The sequence below is a fragment of the Bemisia tabaci genome, chromosome 2, assembly GCF_918797505.1.
Source record: "Bemisia tabaci chromosome 2, PGI_BMITA_v3".
Taxonomy (NCBI): domain Eukaryota; kingdom Metazoa; phylum Arthropoda; class Insecta; order Hemiptera; family Aleyrodidae; genus Bemisia; species Bemisia tabaci.
The window spans coordinates 46,018,919-46,038,177 of NC_092794.1; the positions used below are offsets into that span (position 1 = coordinate 46,018,919).

The 19,259-nt window shown below is 39.3% G+C and overlaps 1 protein-coding gene across 3 annotated transcripts in view; it reads right to left on the reverse strand.

Annotated features, from left to right (window-relative positions):
- Window positions 1-439: 439 nt before the first annotated feature.
- Window positions 440-19,259, reverse strand: part of LOC109029680 (nephrin) — a 477,751-nt gene continuing 458,931 nt past the window's right edge. Inside the window, exons 11-16 of one of the 3 annotated variants that reach the window (XR_002008636.2) lie at window positions 18,320-18,598; window positions 14,299-14,607; window positions 9,705-9,920; window positions 9,032-9,126; window positions 6,680-6,909; window positions 440-2,183 (exon numbers count right to left, since the gene is read on the reverse strand). Coding sequence is in view for 2 of the 3 variants with exons in the window: in XM_019040258.2 (XP_018895803.1) it covers window positions 2,097-2,183; window positions 6,745-6,909; window positions 9,032-9,126; window positions 9,705-9,920; window positions 14,299-14,607; window positions 18,320-18,598 (1,151 nt within the window). In the remaining variant the exon portion in view is untranslated. The remainder of the gene's footprint in view (window positions 2,184-6,679; window positions 6,910-9,031; window positions 9,127-9,704; window positions 9,921-14,298; window positions 14,608-18,319; window positions 18,599-19,259) is intronic. The other 2 variants (XM_019040260.2, XM_019040258.2) reach the window with 2 other exon arrangements.

The window sequence follows — 19,259 nt, forward strand, 5'->3', positions numbered from 1 at the left end:
GTGCTATTTTTATTAGTACAGCACTTAAATATAATTAAATATATTCCTCTACACCTCTACTTACTAATACATTTTTTGTGAAATCCATCAAATTTTCTGGTGGGGGCCAAGTAGATTTTGAGGAGGGTGGGGAAGGCCTAGGGGGACCTGTTCCCCCTAGGTCTGCCCATGTAGATCCCTTTATGGATGAATCAGATTTATTTGTTGTTTACTGCAAAAAATAACCAAATCACTGGGCAGTAATTAATTAATATATTTTCTCTCTCTCTCTACATACTGAAAGCAAAGTACTTAGAAATTGCACCGAAGAAAAATGAAGATAAAGGAGTCTTATATCAGGATGAAAATGGGCGACTGCATATTTTTAAGAGTTGGTTGTAATTTTTGGGAGCAGTTTCTACAGACACAGATCACCATCTCCTGAGAAATAAAACACTCATTAAGTTTTACTTACATAAATTTATTTTATTTTCTTTTTTTATAAATTAAATTTTTTACATTTTTACAGTGCAAAGGTACAAATATTTACAATCTCTACATATGAGGGGACAAAATCGCACTCTTCGTGGCTCGGAGAAATATCTGTGAGCCCAGAGTTACTCTGAACCTAACTTTCTTACCGTTTGCATAATTGATACTATTTCGATTGAATCAGCACGAGAAGTTGGTACTTACTGTTAAAAGAACATTAGTGTTAAAACATGTAACCGGGAAAATCATCATTAATATGCAATTATGGTTTCTTTTTTATTCATAGAAAAAAAATGTAGTGAGCGGACCCACGTAGACTTTTTGGATAAAGTCAATCCAAGTCCTGATTGCATATACCATTGTACCATACTCTTGCGTAATATTTACCTCAGTGTTACAACGCTATCAAAACTTAGAATACCTTCATCCAAAAGTCTCTCGAAATCCGATTGAATCTGAGTTACACTTATTACACTGTAGTTATACTACTCATAGTTTTTCGGTGTTTTTCCACTCATCATACCATAGTTTACCTAAGCTCGATATTAATTGGGGGAAAATTAACAATTCTGATTCGAGGGTTAAACAATACGTCACGGAACAGACCGGACTCAAGACTGAATTAAAAGCTCACTGACGTCTTCTATGTGTCACGCAAAAAGCATGGTCCACTGAGGTCTCCTATGTGTCACGCAAAAAGCATGGTCAACTGAAATAAAGTTGTAATATTCCTCTCAAACTTTTCAGCTGTTGATTAGAAAGAGTAATCAAGCATCTCAAGCTGATTGCAGAGTATGGCAAGGTGTGTAAAATGTATTCTAGAACGCTGAGTGAACGAATAAACAATTGAATATTTTGAGTGAAAATTTAGGACGTCAGAAATAAAATTAAAATATCAGATCTATGGTTCATTCTGAAAATGTCCGCAGATTTTTTGACAAAAACCTGCTTCAGGAGCTGCATTTCAATGCAAGGTACCTACTACACAAATTCACCCAAACGAAGATTTCAAAGCTCTAATACCAAATCCAAAAGTTGAGTGTTTACGCATTTATGAATTTTGTTTCAAATTTTTAGAGATGTTTTACAGCACAGGCTCACATTAAGTATGTTATTAAAACTACGAATGAGATCATTTCAGCTCATGCAGTATTTGCCTGAAGTTTAGGGAGAGTCTTGATCTTTACCAAAGAGGAAACTGAATCAGCATTGAACCGACGGCTTTGCAAATTCGGAATGGAACTTCGTCTTTTTATGACTGATTCAGATAGTTTGCTCACATTTATCATGTAAACTTAGGACTACGGGTAACTTTGTGTGATAAATCAATCTTGGGTTTATTCGGTTTTGTTACTCGGTAGAAATCCTGAATTTTATACAAAGTCTGAGTATATCACATTTTAAAACAGCATCTGAGAGACAAAAAAAACTGTACAAGCTACTTAATTGCGCATTTTATCTTTTGAATTGTACAACATGAAATACTGAATTTAACCTGGAGAACAACGATAAAAAATATAAGTCAAAAATAAAAATGTATTGAGCGAGTTGAAACTTTTACACCTTAAAAAGTATTCTATGCACTAACAAAACGTAACAACATAACCTTCAGGGTTCTCAGGTTGTCAAAACCTCGTGGCCGTCACGGTTTGTTTAGGGTAAGGTTTCAAAGTTTGACAGTGAACTTCATCGCAGAACTCCACTTTTCTGACCTGGGGAGAGAACATAAAGAAAATTAAGTTGCGTTAAAAACTTCTGCCTTTATTGCTTTTGCTATGGGACAGTACAATTTACACATAACACATGCTGTAGATATACATTTTTATTGTAAAATGAATTTTCTCACGTCCATTGATTTTCTCTTTCTTCGATTTTTAGTGTCATTTTTGTAAAAATGACAAAAACGACAAAAAACCACTGTTACTTCATTTTAACTACTAAGGCATCGCCTAGGCACGAATAGTTTCTCTATAAAATAATCATGCCTAGCGCGTCACGATATCACGGCTGAAGCACGAACGATGCCACCTGTGCGCAACTATTTGCGCCTGAGAGATGCCTTTCAAGTTTAAATGCAGAATGAAGCACTAGACAAGGTAAGAATTTAAGAATTCTGATACAAGTTTTTAATCAAAATTTCACGTAAAACACGATTCTTGCATCGAAAATTACTGAAATCAACTCCTAACTAAGATATCAACTTTTTATTGTTACATTGGTTACGGGAAATGTAAATTGCCCGGTCATAAGAAACGCAAAACTCTACGTGAGTCAAATCGCGCCCTACAACAGTTTCGACAGACTCCTCAATTGAGCATTGTTCCTTTCTCACCCTTTATTGTTCAAAGTGTATAAACAATTTTCTAATGGCTGAGCCAAAGCGTCAAGATTGAGATTGTCAAATTTTCGTTCGACAGAGACAGACACGGTAACGTTTAGTGTGCGATTTGACTCACAGGTATACCATTGAGTTTTCATGAGCGGGAGGTTTGAATTCACGGTCAAGGAACATTAAATATCTTGGTTAAGAGTTAATTTCAGTAATTTTTGTTGCTGGATTTGAGTTCTACGTGAAATTTTGATTCAGAAACAAGTATCAGAATGCTTAACTTCGTACTTTGTCTGTTGGTCCATTGAAGGCAATTTGTCATTTGGACTGCATTTTGCAATTTGAAGCTATAAATTCTGGCTCATCTGAAAAAACAATTATGTGCATAGGAAAACTAATGGCACATACGTTGTTTTTAAACCGGGCCGGAATTTATAGCTCCTAATTGCAAAATGTAGTCCATTTTAGACCCCGCAATCCAGCTCACTCCGCGGCCACGCGGCGCAGATGCGCCCGAAAGTCAAAACGCCTTCAATTCAGCATGTATGCAACACGGGCATCCGTAAAGCTCGAATAGTTGCATCCAGGAGATATAATGAAATCTGTTTAGCAGTCGTCGCATGCGATACTAACTGAGGACGCTCTCCTGATCATTCTTCCACATGACTCAATTCCAGCGATGCACATTGCGCGGATAGAGAAAACTATTACTGATTTTCATCGCGACATTATCAGTTTTCCGAAAAATGTTTTGATTGTTTAAATATGTATAATAAACCGTTGACTTCTTGAAATATAAGCTGCGGCCTCCACTTTTACTGACATAAGGAGAACGACGAGTGTGGCAGAGTCCTAACATATTTATTTTCGCGAAAGAGTTTTGAAAAAGTCCAGTCAGAAATTCACAACAACTAACGCGGTCAGCTCAAAATCGCAGGAAACATATTTTACGTTACAAGTGATATATTTGAGTTATCAAATTGGAGCATCAGCAGATCGGGTTTATCAAAAACGAATCAAGGACAAAGTATTTAAAGGAAGCCGTCCTAAAGTTCCTCGATTAAAATGGTAGATACCTGAGGCGTTGACAGAAATAAAGTAAATAATTCTTATTAAAATATCCTGAATTAAGGTATCTGCGCTTTCACACAATCTACACAAACATAACTTGTGTGTTCGTTTGTTTCTTGGGAGGCGGTATTTTCATATCACTTAACTAAAATATAGTAAAATGTTGCAACGTGCAATCAGATTTCAAACATTAGTAAAGTTTTTCTCGTCTCCGTTTCTCCAGCTTCAAGTTCAAACATTGGCGCAAACGGTTCCATACTTCCACCACCTCAAAAGCGCAAATCATTTGCGCTTATGGAATTTTACCGGGTGTATTGAAAGGGTACAGGGATACACGTTCCTCTTCACACTTCTTCAAACGCGATCATCGCGAAGCGTCGCGGCGCTGAAAGGTACCACGTGGAGAATAAGCTGCGTTAGTGCCGCTGAAATTCTACAGATAGCGCTACGAGTTTTGAATCAAACGGGGTATTCTTGCCTTCCCGCAGTAGCCAGCTTTAACACCGTATTTTATCGTTCTTCCAGTAAGAATGAAAACTCGTTGAACAAAAGGAACCAGACTAACTGCATTTCACGGTTCTAATTTTCTTGTATGTTTTATTCTTTTGACAGAGAACTAAATTACTTTCGTGCTTACTTAAAGCTTTAAACTTTCCGTGAATTTGCCCTGGATTATGAAGAATATACGCACAGACCGAGTCGTCGGCGAAAGTCTCGATTCATCGGTTAAAAAAATAAAATATCAAAGACAATTAGGCAACGTAAATCCATCCATTTTATCCTTTTCAGTAAGGATGAAATAACTACGAAAAAATATCAACAGCACAGCTATGATGGTCACAATTTGAATTTAAAAAAGGAAAGGAATATTTGGAATTTCAATTTCATCCAATTAAAATTGAAAAAAAAATGAGAAAAAAATAGTAAAAAATGAATTTGACCGAGTTCAACGCAAACCAAATCGCATGGAAATTGAACCGGGGGAAAAAAGATTTGAAGTTATATGGGTCTAAAATGTTAGGAATACATTTAAAAAAATATTTTAGGGTTAAAATATTTTTCTCAACTTTGAATTTTAAGAGGAAAACAATTTGCGAATAGTTGAATTTGAAACGACTCCCGGTTCAATTTTTCCAAACGGAAGCTAGGTGCGTTTCTGTAAAACTTGGTCCAGGTGGACTCGGTGGAAAACTACATCGGAACTCAAACCATGGATAAATTACAATCATTGCATGCAACGAAATTGAATAAAATGAATAAAAGGACCCAGGTTCTCGCTAATTCTGTAGAGGAAACTCATCCTGAGACTATACTTTAGAATACAATGAAATTGTACTTGTACTGCATATTTCTCAAACAACTTGATGGTTCATCTGAATCATCGGAATTTTCAACCGGAGACGTAAATTGCAGTACTCAATTACACAATTTTAGGGAATAGTTTTGATTTGACACGGTCCCTTTCACGCCACAAAATAATTTTCTCTACATCAATTTTAGATGACTTCCATTTCCTGAGAAATAAGCTTAGAACTTAAAAGTGTCCCCTCATCAATTACTTTCCCCATTTATTTGCAATAACTATATTGCAATGCCGCACAGTGGATCGAATCAATTAGAGAGGTCGGGCAAGAAATTTTTGACTAAAACTGCAAATTTTGATGTTCATTTCGTCAGATATTAAGTTTCAAGGGTTGGTTTTAGAAGTGAATTTCACGAGGAAACCAATTAAAACCTCAGAGTTCGTATAAATGGAGTCATAAGCATTTAAAGTTTCCAAATTTTGTCCGACCTCTCCTATTGACTCGACCCACTGTGTGCCGTAATCAAATGGAGCCTTCTACAGAATTAGTTTCGAGCAGGAGTAAAATATGCATAAAAACAAGGAGCCGGGAGCAGTAACTGTTAAAAACATTGCGTAAAAATCATGTTGAAGCAGATTGATTCTACACGTCGTTCTCAAAACGAGAAAAAGTACAAGAAAGGAAATCAATCGTGCAGATTTAACCGGAGAAGTGAACCTACCTCTTCTCCAAAACCTTGCAAACATTTTCTTTTGTAATATCAACTTCTTGTACAGGTTAAGTACCTGCTGTAATTTCTTGCAAGAATTTACTTCTTAAGTTACATTAAATTTGTCCTTCACACGATGCTGTGCTAAAGATTTCCTTAAACCAGTCTTTATCACAATATTAAACATATTACGTCACCTTCAGACCAAAGTATCACAGGCGTCAGCGTCATGCGACTTTTTTTTTTACAGAGAAATTGTTCAACGAGGCTGTCCGAAAAATTCACAGAATTTTCTTTGTATTGCTGATAAAATTCAGTGAAATTTTCAAACAGAGTCAACCACCAATTTCTCGGTAAAAAATGAAATGGCGGCGGGAATTTTTGAACGTCGCATGGCGCTAATGATACTTCGGCCGGAGGGTGACGACATACGACTTATAACGGACAGTGGCGTGGCGTGCATAGCGATAAATCGATTGTTATGCCCTTTAAACCTATGGAAAAGGATCGATAAACAGGGTGTTTGCAGTGAACACCTTAATAATCGATTTTTCACCATAGGTTTAAATTGCATGACAATCGATACATCGCAATTCACGCCACGCCACTGATAACGGACCCTCCGAGGGGAAAGGTCCGTTTGAGGAGCGATTATGAGTATGACCCTTGAAATGGACAAGTTTTCGTCTACTTTCGAGGCGATTTTTTCTGGGTCTTCTTTTAAAAGTTACTGCTGCTGACCAAGAGCAAAGGGAAGGAAAAGAAAATAATGCATGCTTTGAGGGGTATACGTACAATATACTAAGGACATGGACACGAACACGAACACGCAGAAAGAGGGTGGTGATTGTGATTTATACCATGCTCTCTCTTTGGTGGGCCTCAATGAGAGGAGTGGTGGCCGTCGTGTCGGCCGGACAAGGAGGGTTCGGTTCCACCGGTGGCCTCAACATGTGTTGCTGCGCCAGTAGCGTCGAGTATAACGGACTCGTCAGCGAGAGTTCCGCGTGCATCTTGTCATTTTTCTGTGGACAAAAATAAAATAATTGCAATGGAAATCGCCGCACAAATGGACCGCGTTAAACAGGAAGGAACTAGAGTCCCTTTATAGTGAGAGTCAAGACAATGTGAATCCATTTCTGATTGGTTCCCGTATTTTAGGCCTCCACGGTGTCACAAACGGGAATAAAGATTACATTTTTACCGATTGCAAAGATTATAATCTGGGATGGACCGAGGAATTACGGGCTCGACAAGGAACAAACGGAATGAGAGAAGGAACGCAGAAAGGAATTTGAGAATGGGTCGATCGAAGATTACGAAAAACGTTCAATTTGTGTAATCTTTATTCCCGTTTGTGACTCCATGAGGGAGTGTTGTCTTGACTCTCAGTATAAATGGACTCTAGAAAGAACCAAGCCACATTAGATAATGCCAAATTTAACTGGACCATTTAATTTTTTACATGAAAACGGTTGCGCGGATTCTTATGCAAATTTTAGTGAATTTTCTGCTTAGTGCGGGGCAAATTCCTTAAAAATTTCAAAGGAATCCGATTTAACGTTCTCTTGTAAAAAATTAGATTGCCCGGATAAATTTAATAATGCAAAGAGGTAACGGGGTGCGATTTTACATCGATTGACTACCGCTATATGACGAAAAAACATACACAAATAGGGGTTTTTGCATATTAAGTTTTTCATTTTTGAAGGGGCGTAAAAAATGAGGATGCTAGATTTTCATGCATGCCTGCAACTATTTTGCTTTTGGCAGTGCTTTGCTTTCGAGAAAAAAAATTGGAATCTAGCGGCACAATCTGCTAGTGAGCCAGGAGGTGGTAGGTGACCTCAATAACCCTGGTAAAAATTGGCAGTTGAATCTGTGTTCCAAAATACCATAGACCCACAGCCGGCTGTGAGATTTCCAATAGCTTCTGTAGCCGGCAACACAATTTCTTATAGCCTTTTATAGCCGATGGCGATTAAGCAACAGCCTGGCGATAAAGTGTATGCTAAACGTTACTAATAACGGATGCTAGGACTTAGTGAGTTTTTGGAATACTGCTCTCTTTTTGGGCCGTAGTATCTTGATTTATTTTGCGAGAAAAGCTCCGTACTTTTGACGGATGCCTGCCATTACTAATATATTAAAGCGCCTCCAGTTTCGTATGATACTGTGCAATACCTCTGGAGTGAAATAGTTGCTTCAAGCGCCGTAGTACGCTGCGGTGCGGCGCGGCGGGCGGGCAGCCAGCACGGAACGCGCATTGGCGCCTACAAACCTAACAGGGATACTTCACGCATTGCGCAATGCGTGAAGTATCCCTGTTAGGTTTGTAGGCGCCAGTGCGCCGCCGCTCCGCTTTGTGTTAGGCTCTAATATTTAATCTCGTGGAGTCAGCGTTTTCAACTCATGACTTTGAAATGTTTGCACACTCTGTATGGATTATTCTCATTTTAATTGATGAAAAAAAATATGTAGTAAAGGAAAATATATAATGTGCGTTTTGTAAATATTAAGGTGATTCCGTACAAACTTAAGGATTTACAAAGCACACGAATTTCTACACAATTTCTTATAGCCTTTTATAGCCGAAGGCGAAAAAGCAACAGCCAGGCGATAAAGTGTAAAGCCCGGCGATAGGAACTATAGCCCGGCTGTATAATTTTTTATCGCTTCGTGTAGCCCGGCCGTATGATTTTTTCCAATTTCTACAGCCAGCTATATGATTTTCTATCGCCTTCTTCAGTCGGCTATAAGAACGCCTATGGTATTTTGAAACGCAGCTCCTATCGCCAATTTTTACTAGGAAAAATTAAAATTTCTCTTACTCGTTAACTAATTTTCATAAGCTAAAACTTATTTCAAATCAGAAATAATTCTAAAAACTCATTTTTTCACCGACTTAATTTATTCTCGTCGTGTTTCACTGAAAGTATGCGATAATCTGCTGCACAGATTAATGTTTGTTAAACATTCATTACGGTTAAAAAACTATGAGGCTCCAGAAATGTATGCCAAGTCCAACGTCGATCTTTAACGACATTCCTGGTTTAGTTATTATTATTTGGTCTCAGATGACTGAACGAGTTCAAGAGATGGCCCTCAAAGTATAAAAAAGAAATATTCTAAGAAACACGAACTTACACTTATTGTATCACAGTTATTTGATCCTATATGAGAAGGATACGACCTCCTTTTCCTGTACATCTCAAAGGCTTTCTCATCCTCATCCAAACAATCTGTGAACAAATGAACAAGGGTTACAGTCAGAAAGAATACAACGGTAAAAGAGCTCGACTGCACTTGAGACGACACAAGGAAACGGATTCTAAATTTGGATAAAATGTTTAACTTTTTTAAAATTTAGGTAAGATGGTATCATTATCATACAGCCGTTGGCTTTATGCTGCATTCAGTGACTTGCTGACCAAGGGAAGGCGAATCACAAAAGGCGAAAAAATACGTAAACGAAGAAAAACTTCTTACTTTAGGTGATTATTTAACGCAAGGTTAGACTGGTTTTTGTTGGTTTTTGCTATGTAAACTATCATTGTGATGCTGAAAATGTGCATGTCCGCATCATACTATTTGATTGACAAGTTATATATCGATGTTTTGACCGTGGGATCACCCATTAAAATGGAAATTCAAATTAACGGATATTATAAACAAACAACTGTTACGCTTACAAAATATTCTGTTCTTATCAGTAGACTCCCAGAAATACTTCCATTGGATAGTCGTATAACTTTTAAAAATTCACAGAATAATGCAGAACAATAAACTGTAAAAAAAAAAAAATTAAAATTAAACGTACCACCTTCGTGAGGAATGATGTCCGGATTCTTATCTAGACTATCTGCGCTGTCGTTCAAGTCTTCTTTCGTTGACGAATCTGTCATTTTTGAGTGTTTCTTCATGTGGCGTCGTCGCACCAAAACCGTCGTTATGCAAACTAAGAATATTAGAGTTACTAGACTGCCTACTAAAATTCCTATGATGGGGCCTAACTCCAGCTCACCCGCTAAAAGCGCTGTAAAAAACAAACATTGAACAAATTTCAACAAAAACTCACAAGGAATAAATTATTAAAATTTCCAGGAGATGATCACATCTCAAAAACATTAAAAAAATTACATAAACAAAGGTAATTATTTTTAATTTGTGCTTCGCGCTCAGAATTTTTATCAGAAACCATGCCAAGAAAAATGCTGAAAAGCCCGGGAAAATTTGGGTATTTTTATCTTCAAAATGTCTGAAAAGTCGTGGAATTTTTATACTAAATAAAAATTTGTCACCTTGAAAAGAACAATAATCATGAAAGGTTGTGATTCCATTGTTTTCGCTCGAAACGGTCCCGCAAATTGCACTATTTGGCAACGCTGCCACATACGAAAGATAGTAAATAATCAATAGGACATGACTTTTACATACTTCCAAGAAAATTAAATGAGAAGATCAAAAGAAGATAAAGTGTGTAATCGTCGATAAAGCCAGGCCCGTAATTGCCGCATTAATTGTTTCCATTTTATTTATGTATTTATCATTTTTTTATGAATTGCTTTGTATCAATTCGATTAATAATTCAAACCGCCCTATCTTCGTGCAACGACAACGTATGAATGCAATGAGTGACCCAATTTATGACCACAGGCGGAAAAAAATTGAAGCCGCCTTGGTTTTTTAAATGGCTAGGTATGGATACAACTATTCGTGTTCTCGGGATGTCCGGGTTGCATACACATCTACTTGCAGGCGCTCTGGCTTTCTAAAGCACGACGCATGCGTGTAGTTGTTGGTCTTCATGAGTTTTCTCCGTTGCATTTACAATCGTGTTTACAATGAAATCCTCGGAGTTTGAATGAGCCGTTTTGCATAAGGCAGCGTTGCCAAATTGTGCACATTTTTTACGAAAAACATTTCCACAAATATACATCGCAGATGTTAATCCCGTAAGTGACTACCGATAATATTTCAGAAAAAATGGGCAAAATCACGACCTATCGTGATCATTGCTGTTTGCAGGGCTACAAGTCTTCTTGAATGGATAAATTCCTAGACTTTCCAGAAATTTTAAACATAAAAATACCCAAATTTGTCTTGGAATTTTAGTAATTTTCTTTTGTTTTTTTCAAGCATAGTTTCTAATAAAAATTCTGATCACAAACAAATCTAATCGCAAATTATCTTGAAAGTGAAAAAATGCAATTTTTTGGCCGGAGGAAAACATTTTTGCAACAAAATCCCCTATCTTTTTCCAACTAATGAGGATTGGGCATAATTCCTTGAGTAGCTGTACCTAATCACTCACTCCACGTGAGTAAGGTTACCACCCCAATATTTAAAAAAAACTGCAGGGTTATACGAAAAGAGATAAAAAAAATCGGAGGCCTATAAATTCAGATTCAAATTCGCACCCAGTTTGTTGACTTGCCAGGTTCAACGAGACAATATTTGACATGAAGAGGAGGCCGTTCGATAGCGAATCGAAAATATGTCTACTTTTCGGTTCAAATATTTATTTTACACGGAATTCGCTCAGTTTCCATTTCCTTTCTCGCCCCTCTTACACTCTTTTCCCGGTCGCCCTGCGTTTTTTCACACACGACGGCCGATCCCATAAATCGCTGCGCTCGGACAGGCGATGCGATGGTATCGGTTCTGCAGAATTACACCGACACCGACGCGGTGCGTAAATACACGTCGAGGTGTAATTAACAATGAGCTCGGAGTTGCGAAACGTTTCGAAAAAAGTCCCGCGTATGATGGAAAACGAGCGCGAGGTTCTATCCGGCAAGCGCCCGGCGCGGAGCTTTTAAAATAATCTGCTTTCAGACGGCCGGGGCATTGTTCCCGGTGGAGAGAGGGACCCGGAAAGGTATCAGAAGGAGGGAGACTTTCTTTTGTCGTCTTCGCTCGACATTTGTAAACTTCGGAAACAAAAGCTATCACTGTTATAATACTTTGCATTAAAACACGCTATGGATATATTGCATGTAATTATGATTGTAAGGATTAGATTCACGCGCTAGCAGTTAATAGCCGAGGGGTGGGAGACCCCTCCCCCTCCACCCCTTCCCTCCGGGAAACTTGGTCTAATTTCAGTGCCATATTTCGTGCCCGGAGACAAGTCGCGTACCCTCCCTCTTTCCAAGATCTCTCTTGCTGCCAAAAATCCCCTCTCGGTGAAAAATCTCAGACAGATCGGAGTTCCCTTTCCTCTCGTTTATGATGATTGTTTCTTTATGCAAAAATAATATTCTGAATTCGCGACGCGACAGCCGAGCCCCTTCCGCCGTGCTCGTCTCTGAAAATGACTTTTTCCGCCCCTTGCCATCGTTTGCTCTTTGATTCCTCCCCTTTTCGCGACCGGGATGTGCGTCCGATGGCGATAATTCTGGCTGGATTTCTTCGCTTCACTTTCATTGCTGTTTTATGCGTAATCCGCGTTTTGTCGCTTGCAAAATCTTGTTGGCTCCGGTGCATTCAATTGCCCATACTCGAAAGTCTCAAACATTATCTTATACCCTAAATTTTAAGCCCATTTGTGCGTATTGGTATGAGGATTGGTTGTTTCTGGGGAGAGCTGATGTCGCCTGCATGAAAAATTGAAGGGGAAGTGACATGATATTACAGTTATCAACTAATCCTCTCTTGAACGGGGGGAAAAATTCTTCAGCCCTACCATTGCAGACAAGCACTTGGACTGATCGGAAGTTACGCGATACACATGACTATAGAATGACGCTTTTGAAATGGGGAAATTACATTGAATTTTTTCGATTCTTTACCATCTGAGTACGTCCTGGGACAAATTTTACTCGTGACGAATGAAAACTCAACTTCATCTCAATAATGTCACGTAACTCCTTCGTCCGTGAGCAATATTTGTAATGTTTCAATAAGGCAACATTTGGACGTATTTCTGCCAAACGGAACTATGTGCATTAAGACATGAGCCATGAGCCCCATACGAATATATGCATAACAGGGCTCAAGTCATAATGCACATAGTTCCGTTTGGCAGAAATACATACATTTTTCTGCCTTCATTTAAATGTTTAGTAAAAAAACGATTCTAAGTGAGGCTGCCTTGACTGATTTATATACCACCATACTTAAAGTATGGGTACACGTAAAGTACGTGTTAGTAATGTATGGACGCAACCAAGTGTTACCAACTTGCGAGAATGATCACTGGGGGCTGATTATTGAACTTTATTGACAAAGCTATATGCGAAGAGGAATAATGAAAGCGATTCTCTTGGTCGAAATGACCGCTTCTTATACATATGTAGACAGTGAGGAAATATGATAAAACATTTCCGCCGATTAGATCGTTCTATTACGTCTTTGTCTATCGATTTGTCAATCACAATTTCTATCTCTTGATCTATCGCTTTGTCTATCGCTTTCAGTGTTCGAAACTCACAGGCGCCAATGCGCCAAATGCGCCTAAAAAATCGGCCATGGCGCCTAAAAAATGAAGGTTCTACGCCAACCCTAGTAGCAAAACCACAGAAGGAAAAGATAAATATTATGTACGAAAGTTAATTTTTTTTATATAATGCATGCATACAAAAGTGTTAAAAGTGAACATTTTTATGTAACCATTATATAAAAAAATGTAATAATTTTCGTGAGCTTTTCGCGAACATACTAAAAATTCCTCTAATTCGCGTAAAGCTCACGAAAATGATGACCTATTTTTTTATATAATCGTTACATAAAAATGTTCACTTTTAACACTTTCGTATGCATGCGTTATATAAAAAAATAAAAAATGTGTGTATAAAAAAAAATTACCTTATCTAGCTTTTATCATTTTTCATATATTACGGTCAGGTCTGAACTTTGATTTTTTTTTATATAAGCGTTACACATTTTTTATATAAAAAAATCATTTAGATAACAGATATGTTTTTTTTATACTTTTTTTAGAAAAACAAAAATTTGTTCTGCTACTAGGGAACGTGGCCCCTGAAAATTGTCCCCTATAAATCCCAGGAAGTCACATAAAAAAAGAAAAACAAATCCATTCGAATTGAAAAAACTCAGAATTTTCACCACTACAAGTGAAAACTTGCTTTTTCTATTCTTCACAATTCCATTCTTAGTACTTCTGTCTTTTGGTCCCAAATTACAGCTACTTACTAGTTCTGTTACGAAAACATCATGCGTCTAACTTTTCACTAAATGCGCCGTAATATATAGGCAAAAAGTCAATTTGGCCCCTAAAAAATCTTCAATGGCGCCTAAAGATCGGGCTTGATGCGCCACATGGCTCCTAAAACTCAAAGGTGAGTTTCGAACACTGATCGCTTTGTCTATCAATCTTAAAAATCACCTCGCTGTTCGTGATATGTGATTCTTTTTGATTATGGAATGAAAATGGGAGGGTGGAGCATTACCTGTTCGCCTCTGGGTGCTCTGAGCTTTGCTGGCTTCTATCCTGAGGACTCTGGGCTCGCTGTGTCCCTTGCTGTTGGCGGCGTAGAGGACGACGTCGTAGGAGAAGGAGGGGAGCAGGCTGGAGGTGGAGAAGACGGGCGAGGAGGAGGTCATGTTGACCATGAGCTGTCTCTCGGGGGTCCCGTGCGTGACGACCTCCATGACGAAGAACTGGGGCAGACCGCCGTCCCAGCCGGGGCTGCACTCCACGTTCAACAGGTCGTTCGTCCGGTTCTGCACCGTGCAGTTCGTTGGCGGCTCTGGTTTGTCTAAAAAGTCCATTTGAAAACATCTCCGTCAGAAAAAAAATCCATCTTATTCTTTGCCTCCATTCAGGAACAAGGTTTCTATCTCATAAGAACATATCGACGGTGAAACTACCAAACCACGTATCTCGGTTTGCGACGTCGCAGACTTCCTGTCATACTTTATTTTTTAAATGAAAAACTACTTAACGTCTAGTCTTGAAAATTTCTGTGATTTTTCCTCTTTGTGCGGAGAAAATTCTGTGAAAATTTAAAGGAATGATATTGATTTGGTCGACTTCAAAAAAATAAAATGTGAGCGTAGATTTTTAAACACCGCAAATGAGATACGTGGTTTGGTTGTTTCACCGTCGATATTGAAAATTGAACTCCAAAACCACGTACGTTCAATGCGCGGAGTTTCAAAATTTCCTTTCCTATTTAGTTATTTTCTGGGATACGTGGGACTCAAATCAAATGCACGGGCTATATCTTCAGGGTCAGCCTACTGAGTACTGACTTCCTCACAAATCACAGTCTTTTTACAATCAGTTTCTTACTGTATCATAACTAAAACTCCCCAAAACCCCTAAATTTTCATTTTTGTCACAGTTCATTCTACTACTCTACAGCAGCCTGATTGTTGAAATTGTCGAGTAGACATAGATGACATAGGTTAAAGGTGGAGCGTGACTGGTTGGCTACGTCTTATTGCTGCTTTGTCGTGCCTTTTTCAGGTGGAATGGACGACATACTGTCGGAAACTTAGGAGGTTCCTTTAGCTTGTCGAGAGTTCTACCAGACATAGGCACGACAAAGCAGCGATAAGACATAGCCGAACAATCACGTTCCGCCTTTTAATATATGGCATCTATGTCTACCAGACAAACACAAAATTTCAACAATCAGGCTACAGGAAAGATTCCTAAGCTTTTTGTGGCTTTCGCAAAGTGATAGTCTCTTAACACTGTCGTCTCCCGATCGAAGATTCGAAAGTTGCAAAATTGACTCAAAATAATTCAATTTTCACAAGAATGTACTCATGCAATTTTTGCCTCAATTTTTTTCTGATTTTTGCATGCGAATTGGGGAAAAATTAGTAGAATTTTCAGTTAGAAATGCTCAAGATCCTCCAGGTAAACTACAGTTTTAGGGAGCGTGCGCCTTTTACGCCCCCTCCCCCCTTGGATCCGCTTACACCTGAACTTTCTTGTACAGATGTCCCCCCCTTCTTTCAAGTAGACTTTACGTGGAAAAAGGGCATGTGGGCTTTTTGAACGTTGTTGGAAGAGCTTTCCTTTTTCTCTATCCCTCTCTCTCCCCCTCCTTCTCCCCCTCTCTCTCTCGCTCTGTGACTAAGCGGATGTCCAAGCGTAAAAAAGGATGGTTTAATCCGGCCTCTGACAATCCTGGAGTCCACGGATCCTCCGGCTCGGCGGAGAAAAACTCAAGAGACAAATGCAATTTTAAATACGGTCGGGCGAGCTGCACGTAAAAGGCAGAGTTCACAGAGAGCAAGCTCACGAGTGTTAAGTTAGTTAGGCAGCCAAGTTTCGCCGTCAAGTTTGAATAAAGGGACACAAACCGGGTGTAACTATATTGGGTCCCGAGAGAGTTGCGCAACTATTTCAATAACATTCTGTTGCGGGGCACTATACTCTATACTTTCTCGGCGCTGAAAACTTTTAGATTAAAACTAAGTTAAATAAAGAATCCGAAATCAATGAGCACAATGCCATTATTACCGATATGATTAATGGGGACTCCCACTTCCCGCTCAAAAGGAAACTTCGCCTTCCACCTTTGAGTCTTTCCCTCTCGGATTCTTGGCTCCTACTTAATACCATCTTAATTGATTTGTCGTTTTATCTCCGAGTTTACTGCGTCTTCTCATGTACATATATGCGCCATCCAGCTGATCGGGGCTTCAAAAAAAGGCGTCTATTGCACGCAATAGCTACCAAATGAATAGACGTATTCTCTTAGGCTTTGTAAACACTAACTGGATTACATTTTGCAATTAGGAACTATAATGTCTCTCTCAGTTTAGAAACAACGTATGTCCCATTCGTTTTCTAATATACACGAGTGTTTTTACAGATGGGCCAGAAATTATAATTCCGTATTGCAAAATGTAGTCCAACTGTTCGCGGAACTTTGCCAGAACAAGTTCGAGGAACTTTCAACTGTGCGCATCGTTTTTTGTCCCTTTTCTGCGCGCAAACGGAATGAGTTATAAGTGGACTGTGTTTAGCAAGAAGGGCTCAAGCCACATCAGCTGTTGCCAAATTTAATGGGGCAATTTAATATCTAACAGGAGAACGTGTCTGCAGATTACTTTGAAAACTTTAAGGAATTTACTTAATACTATGTAGAAAATTCACTACAATTTGCACGAAATTCCGCACAACCGTTTTCATGTAAAAAATTAAATTCCCCAGTTGAATGTGGCAATAGTTGATGTGGCTTGGTCCCTTTCAACTTAACGCGGTCCAAGTCAGCTACATAGTGTTTCGTAGAAATTCCGGGAACCTCTGCGTTAAAAAGGCTGTAAGTTCAGTCATAAGTAAATCACGATTAGTGCATCAAAAAAGGCTGAGATCCACTTTTTAGCGCGGAATTAGCGTATTTTGTAAGGCACAATCCATTTAATTTCCTCTGACTGAACATTATCTTGCAGGAAAGTTTGAATTATATTCCGTTTAAATTCTTAGAATCATCGGGTTAAATTAAGCAGAAAATTCTCTAAATACCTAATACAAAAAAGAGATAAAGAATATCAGCTCACAAGTTTTCCCGGAAATTCGAAATTAATGGGAGAAACTTTGAACCATGCAAATGTCGCATGAGCCGAACAATGCGAGCGACATTGAACACCGTGCATCTAGTTCATAGGACTGAACTTTTTTAAGTTTTCAGGGCCCCTTCCTCGCGGATGAGCCCTCCTCTAACACAAAGTCCTCCTTTATATGGGGTTTTAAAGTTTTGAGAGCCCCTACAAGAAACCTTCCGGGGCCCTCTGAGCCACCCGTCCGAATTTCTGAGGTGCTGCAGCACCCTAGCACCCTTCACTGGAAGAAAAAAAAAACCATTGGATCTAGAGTCCAGACTTTTGAAAACATTGACAAGAAAAAATACTCTTGATTCAATCGGATTTTTGCTTGAATCAAAACGAAATCCGCTTAAAGTAAGAGGCTTGGTTCTTGATTTAAGCTAGATTCTGATTGAATCAAGAGTACTTTTTCTTGTCGATGTTTTTAAGAGTCTGGACTCTAGATCCAATGTGTTTTTTTTTTCCCCCAGTGTTGGCCAAACCCATAGAGTACATAGAGTCGTAATGTAAATGGGAGAGCTGGCGCCATGTTCTGCTCGACGAATTCCGAACCCGGTGTGCGCTGAGTTCGGGTCGCTTTTTCGATACATTTTCGATCCAAAATGTCGGTGTGGAGTACGTGGTAATTCCTATCTCCTTTGTTGTTGTGTGTTGTTGTTGTTGTTGTTGTTGGTTGTTGTTGGTTGTTGTTGTCGGATGGCCGGGTATTCGTGTATCGCAAACAATCGATTATGTATCGAAAAAGTGACCCGGCGTCACACAGGAGTCTCGGAATTCGGGACATGGAAAATGCTTAAAAGTGGCGCCAGCTCTCCCAATTACATTACGACTCTATGTACTCTATGGCCAAACCGGCCCTGATTGTGAGGACAGAGGACACGGTTGAATGGTGGGATTGATTACCTGTGGGTATGACGTGGAAGACACAAGGCTGCCTCTGGGGCCCGATCTCGTTCTCTGCCGAGCAGAAGAGGACGCCGTACTGGTGGGCCATGGCAACGACGGAGCGGAGCTGATTGTCGGCGGCTGTGAGCGGGGCCGGCGCCAACGGGGTGGAGTTGTTGAGTCGCCACGAGAACGTCACAGCGGCGGGGTTCGCCTCCACCTCGCATATCACTCTGGCCGCCTCCTTTCGCCCCGATCCGTACTGCGTCGGCTGCCCAGCTTTGCACACCGGCGCGACTGAAATCAACCTCAACATCAGAGAACTTTCTTTTTTTTTTTTTTTTTTTTTTTTTTTTATTATTTCAATTTTCCTTTATTGGTGAAACATAGTATAGAAAAAGAGTATAAAGGCTAACTAATCTAAGTACAATAAAATGAGACATATCAAAGAAAGGATTAAGTTAGGGAAAGAGAGAGCCGGAACCGCAGCGAAGCATAACATCAGCTCTTCTACCCACAACATCAGAGAACTTGTAAATGACAACTTTGATGGGTTTCATTTGGACGTATTTCTATCGAACGGAACTAAGCGCCAATTTGAGTTCCTTTTGAGGAATTTAGAATGCCGGATAGCGCGTTCTATCAAACGGAACTAAGCGCCATGGAAAAGCATTGCGAGTATAGGACGGAATGAGCCCGACGCCCGGTTCCGCCGCCAATTCAAGCCCCCCTCTATCTTCCTCCCCCTATGGCGCTTAGTTTCGTTTGACAGAAATACGTCCATTTGAGGCTACTAGTTCCAAAATGTACGATGTCCATTTTGGTCGAAATTAAGTCAGGAGTGAATTCTTGATCAGCTAATAGAGGAGAATCGGAAAATAATTTAACTGTGTGCCAAAACAGCCAAAATCCTTTTGAATTAGCATTATTAAAAGGTAGGTCGTAGCTAAACGTACAG